The sequence below is a fragment of the Saccopteryx leptura genome, chromosome 1, assembly GCF_036850995.1.
Source record: "Saccopteryx leptura isolate mSacLep1 chromosome 1, mSacLep1_pri_phased_curated, whole genome shotgun sequence".
In the NCBI taxonomy this organism is placed as follows: Eukaryota; Metazoa; Chordata; class Mammalia; order Chiroptera; family Emballonuridae; genus Saccopteryx; species Saccopteryx leptura.
Genome location: NC_089503.1, coordinates 243,625,842 through 243,631,841, shown reverse-complemented (window position 1 = coordinate 243,631,841; position 6,000 = coordinate 243,625,842). Strand labels below are relative to the sequence as shown.

The following is a 6,000-nucleotide window of genomic DNA, read 5'->3' as shown; positions in this document are numbered from 1 at the left end:
CAAATCTTTAATTAAAAAAAAATAATAACGCCTGACCTGTGGTGGCACAGTGGATAAAGCGTCAACCTGGAAACTCTGAGATTGCTGGTTCAAAACCCTGGGCTTGGCCCTGGCTGGTTGGCTCAGCGGTAGAGCATCGGCCTGGCGTGCGGGGGACCCGGGTTCGATTCACGGCCAGGGCACATAGGAGAAGCGCCCATTTGCTTCTCCACCCCCCTTCTTCCTCTCTGTCTCTCTCTTCCCCTCCCGCAGCCAAGGCTCCATTGGAGCAAAGATGGCCCGGGCGCTGGGGATGGCTCCTTGTCCTCTGCCCCAGGCGCTAGAGTGGCTCTGGTCGCGGCAGAGTGACGGAGGGGCAGAGCATCGCTCCCTGGTGGGCAGAGCGTCGCCCCTGGTGGGCGTGCTGGGTGGATCCCGGTCGGGTGCATGCGGGAGTCTGTCTGTCTCTCCCTGTTTCCAGCTTCAGAAAATACAAAACCCTGGGCTTGCCTGGTCAAGGCACATATGGGAGTTGATGCTTCCTGCTCCTCCCCCCTTCTCTCTCTCTCCCCTCTCTATAATAAATAAATAAAATCTTTAAAAAAATAAAAAAAATAATAACGTTAAAAATATAAAACATTCTGCCTGACCAGGCGGTGGCACAGTGGATAGAGGGTCGGACTGGGATGCCGAGGACCCAGGTTCGAGACCCCGAGGTCGCCAGCTTGAACACGGGCTCATCTGGTTTGAGCAAAAGCTCACCAGCTTGAACCCAAGGTCACTGGCTCCAGCAAGGGGTTACTCGGTCTGCTGAAGGCCCGCGGTCAAGGCACATATGAGAAAGCAATCAATGAACAACTAAAGTGTTGCAATATGCAACAAAAAACTAATGATTGATGCTTCTCATCTCTCTCCGTTCCTGTCTGTCCCTATTTATCCTTCTCTCTGACTCACTGTCTCTGTAAAAAATAAATTAATTAATTAAAAAAATAAAAATAAAAATATAAAACATTCTCATGTATTACAATCCAGTCATTTCCTACTGCTCATGTTCATGGTTGTGGGTGGCTGGAGCCAATCACAGCTGTCCTCTGGGACAACACCAAATTTTTATTGGATAATGTGTAAACGTACACGGGTCATTGTATGGCTCTCACGGAATTACATTTTAAAATATGTGGCGTCATGGCTCTCTGAACCAAAAAGGTTCCCGACCCCTAGTATAGGGCATTTGATATCCCACAGAATAGAAGGAAAACTGAGGCATAAGGGGAGATGAAAGAATTCAGGAGTCTTGGTTTCCAGCCCAGGTTCCTGGCCCTGCTATACTTCTGAGGTGCATGGGAATATCTCTAGGTCTAGGACCAGGCCTAATTGATTCAGCTACCCCCCCTCCCCTCCCTCCCCCCCAGCCAGGAAGGCAATTCCAGGTTTGAGTCAGGTCTGAAGTCAGAGACGCTCAGGGCATTTTGGGGTGGGCTGGGCTGGGACAGGTTTGGGAGGATGCTGCAGTCTGTTGAAGACATTCCCAGCAAGTGACATCACTGTGCCTCACAGTGGTTCTTCTGGGTCCTCCGAAAACGATTTACAGTCACCTCATCCCTCCACAAGCAAGGTTCTGTCCCTACCACTCACCCACACATAGAGGGAAGAACGAATCACAGGCTGCGTCCGTGTATGCCCTTGCGCCGCCTGGGCCCCGCTGCCCTCTGGGAGTTGTGGTTCCGAGGGTGCTTTTCCTTAACATAAAATAGCCCTAAGCCTTAAGGCCCTTCGCAGCCGCCGTAGGCCGTGGAACTACAATTCCTGACCGGCACGGGAGACGCAGGCGCGGAGCGGGCGGCTTGTTGGGTCCGCGTGCGAGCGGCATGTCGGCGCTGCGCTGGGGCCGCGGCGCAGCAGGGCTTGGCTGGGCCTTGTGGCCGGCGGGCCGCCCCATACTCTTGCCGGAGGAAGGTAACGCGGGGGAGATCCGGAGCGACGTCGCGGGTGCTGCCACTCCCAGGCCCCAGCACCGGCCATGACCTTTGGTTTTTCGTCCCCGGGGTCTAGCTACAACCGACCTTTGTTGCGGTTCTGGTGAACCCACTGACACGTCCCCTTTTTCACTCGCCCTTGGCACACTTTTCTGACAGGGGTCGGCAAGACACTTTGACCTTTGACTCTTGGTTTCTTTTGGTGCCTTCTGATCCTTTGTTTACTGTTTAAGGCTCTTGACTTTTGAACTAGGTGTACCTTTAGTTTGAGAAACCCTTTTATCCTCCGGTCCCTCACCCCAGTTTTCTTAACTTTGATCTTTTGGTTTCTTTCCAGTGTGAAACATGTGAACGGTGAGTTTCCACTGAAAATTTAGGGTTTTTTTCCCCCTGGATCCTGCATTGTATGTCCACGTGGGGTCCCCCACTACCACTACATACAGGCCTGACGCTCTTCAATCTCACCCTCTCTCCCGCAGGGGCCCTGGGTGGCATATGGGGCTACAGAAGGAGCTCGTCTGCCAGCCTTTGTGAACAAGACCGCCGGAGGGACTGGGGCCACGCGGAGCTGCTGGAGGGTGAGCCCTAAGGATTGAGGCCTGAAGCCCTTATATCATTGTCCCATCATTGGCCTCTTGGATAGGGGTCACCTCCCTGGTTCCTCACAGTGACCCCACAAGAAGGGATGTCAGTCTGTAAAGGGGTGTATCCAATGTGGTCCCACCTCTCTGGTGCTCCTGAGGGCCCACTCCAATGATGAAGTGGTGACCATTTGTAATTCCTTCCTTTCCCAAACTCACCAGGTGCTGTCACTTTCCAGACAGTTGATGCCCAAAATTATGACTGGAGAGACTGGCCAAAGGCCACATGTAACTGCACCTGCAGAGGCAGGATTAGAAACCAGAAGTGATCTGTCTTGCTCTGGCTGGACTTTCTGGAGTTGAGCCCCTGATGGGATTGATAACTTAAAAAGGCCTTTCAGACCCTGGCCAGTGTAGTTAAGTTAGTTAGAGCATTGTCTCAATACGCCAAAGTTGTGGTTCCATCCCCAGTCAGAGCACAGACAAGAAACAAGCAAGGAATGAGTAAATAAGTGGAACAAGAAATCAATTTTTTGCTCTGTCTTCCTCTTCCTCTCTATCCCTAAAAATCAATTTTAAAAAAAGGGCTTTCATAGTGGGAGACAACAAGCGTTTGAGACCAATAAGAATAGTTATTTAGGAGTCATTCATTCAGGCAGAAACCCAAACAATGTTCCAATTGGGAGACAAAAGACTATTTATGGGAAAGGGAAGGGGAACAACTACTCCATAGAAAGAAGTCATTGCTGTTGGTGCAGATAACATAACATAGGGATGCTAATTCTACACATTTTTAATTTTCAGTCTGATAGCCGTCAACCCAGTAGTCATAGTATAATATCTGCTTTTTTGTTATTTTTGCAAAAAGTTCTTTGGAATACAGGTCACTTAGACCCAGTCCAAAGGTTATCTCTGGTTATCTTGCACGGTTCCAACATTCTAAGGTTTTTGTTTGTTTGTTTTTGTGACAGAAACAGAGAGAAGAACATATAGGGACAGACAGACAGGAAGGGAGAGAGATGAGAAGGATCAATTCTTCGTTGCGGCTCCTTAGTCATTCATTGATTGCTTTCTCATATGTGCCTTGACTGGGGGACTTCAGCAGAGCAAGTGACCCCTTGCTCAAACCAGCAATCTTTGGGCTAAAGCCAGCGACCATGGGTCATGTCTGTGATCCCACGCTCAAGCTAGCGACCCTGTACTCAAGCTGGTGAGCCCATGCTCAAGCTGGCAATCTCGGGATTTTGAACCTGGGGCCTCTATGTCCCAGTCCGATGCTTTCCACTGCGCCACTGCCTGGTCAGGCTTAACATTCCAAGTTTTTTTTTTTTTTTTTTCTTTTTGTATTTTTCTGAAGTTGGAAATGGGGAGGCAGTCAGACAAACTGCATGGGCCCGACCGGGATCCACCCGGCATGCCCACCAGGGGGCGATGCTCTGCCACAACCAGAGCCATTCTAGCGCCTGAGGCAGAGGCCACGGAACCATCCTCAGCACCCGGGCCAACTTTGCTCCAATGGAGCCTCGGCTGTGGGAGGGGAAGAGAGAGACAGAGAGGAAAGAGAGGGGGAAGAGTGGAGAAGCAAATGGGTGCTTCTCCTGTGTACCCTGGCCGGGAATTGAACCCGGGACTCCTGCGTGCTAGGCCAACTCTCTACCACTGAGCCAACCGGCCAGGGCACACATTCCAAATTTTAAGGCATGAGATGTGCAAGGTGGCTCCTCCGGGGTTGCTCCAGCTCCATTTTAAAGTAGCTCCATTTATTATTATTTTTTGACATTTTCCTCCTTTTGTTTTTTTTTTTTTGTTTGGTTGTTTGTTTGTTTTTTGTATTTTCTCTGAAGCTGGAAGCGGGGAGAGACAGTCAGACAGACTCCTGCATGCGCCCGACCGGGATCTACCCGGCACGCCCACCAGGGGCGATGCTCTGCCCCTCCGGGGCGTTGCTCTGCTGCGACCAGAGCCACTCTAGCGCCTGGGGCAGAGGACAAGGAGCCATCCCCAGCGCCAGGGCCATCTTTGCTCCAATGGAGCCTTGGCTGTGGGAGGGGAAGAGAGAGACAGGAAGGAGGGGGGAGTGGAGAAGCAAATGGGCGCTTCTCCTATGTGCCCTGGCCAGGAATCGAACCCGGGTCCCCCGCACGCCAGGCCGACGCTCTACCGCTGAGCCAACCGGCCAGGGCTTTGTTTTTTGTTGAAAGCATTGCTGTTCAACCACTGAAAAGCAGCACTGATGAATTATTAAAAGCATTGTTGGTATTCCATTGTCAGATGGCTCATTTTAGATATGTCATGCCATTGTCAGTTCCTTGCCACCAGGAAGGCTCATTCTGGGTATGTCATATCCCATGCAGGAAGAAAAGTAGTTTTTTTTAGGAGTTTTAGGGCACAGTTGAGCAACAAGAACTCCAGAACAGAGGAAGGCTTTGCCATCATATATAAATATATATATATATTTTTTCCATCATAGTTCTTTAAGTTTCTTGAGATTTCCTATATGAAGTCTAATAGACCTTCATGATCATTTTAAACCATTGAACAACCATTATCAAAGTGATGTCTTGCCTGACCTGTGGTGGCGCAGTGGATAAAGTGTCAACCTGGAAACGCTGAGGTTGCCGGTTCAAAACCCTGGGCTTGCCTGGTCAAGGCACATATGGGAGTTGATGCTTTCTGCTCCCCCCTTCTCTCTCTCTCTCTCTCTCTCTCTCTCTCCCCTCTCTATAATGAATAAATAAAATCTTTATAAAAAAAAAGTGATGTCTTTTATTTTTTTTAAGTTCTTGAGTGTTATTTTTATATATATTTTTAGATTTTATTAATTTTATTTTATTTTAATCTTTTTTTTTAAATTTTTTTTAATTTTTATTTATTCATTTTAGAGAGGAGAGGGAGAGACAGAGACAGAGAAGGGGGGAGGAGCTGGAAGCATCAACTCCCATATGTGCCTTGACCAGGCAAGCCCAGGGTTTTGAACCGGCGACCTCAGCATTCCCAGGTCGACGCTTTATCCACTGCGCCACTACAGGTCAGGCCAATATTTTAATCTTTATTGGTTTTTAGAGAGAGAGGAAGGGAGACAGAGAGAGAGAGACAGGGATATCAATCTGTTCCTGTATGTACCCTGACCTGGACTTGAGCCCTCAAGCTTGGCATATTGGGACGATGCCCTAACCAACTGAGCTACCCAGCCAGCGTAAATTTCACAAATCTTTTATGTTTGTCATAATATATTAATCCAAAATATATCAAAAATATGAAGTATGAATTTTCCCCCTTACGTTTGTAATTATCAAACTTTTGTTTAATATATTTACTTTATTTATTTGATTTTAGAGAGGAAAGGAGAAATATTAATTTGTGTTCTGCTTATTTATACATTCATTGGTTGATTCTTTTTTATTTTAGGTGAGAGGAGGGGATATCGTGAGGCAAACTCCCACACACGCCCCTACTGGGATCTG

General features: G+C 48.5%; 1 protein-coding gene across 2 annotated transcripts in view; it reads left to right on the top strand.

Moving 5' to 3' along the window:
• Window positions 1-1,775: 1,775 nt before the first annotated feature.
• The window catches only part of POLRMT (RNA polymerase mitochondrial), a 35,491-nt gene continuing 31,266 nt past the window's right edge, over window positions 1,776-6,000 (top strand). For both annotated transcript variants that reach the window (XM_066341623.1, XM_066341620.1), the window contains exons 1-2: window positions 1,776-1,935; window positions 2,435-2,533. In XM_066341623.1, the coding sequence (XP_066197720.1) occupies window positions 1,848-1,935; window positions 2,435-2,533 (187 nt within the window). In that variant the 5' untranslated portion in view covers window positions 1,776-1,847. The remainder of the gene's footprint in view (window positions 1,936-2,434; window positions 2,534-6,000) is intronic.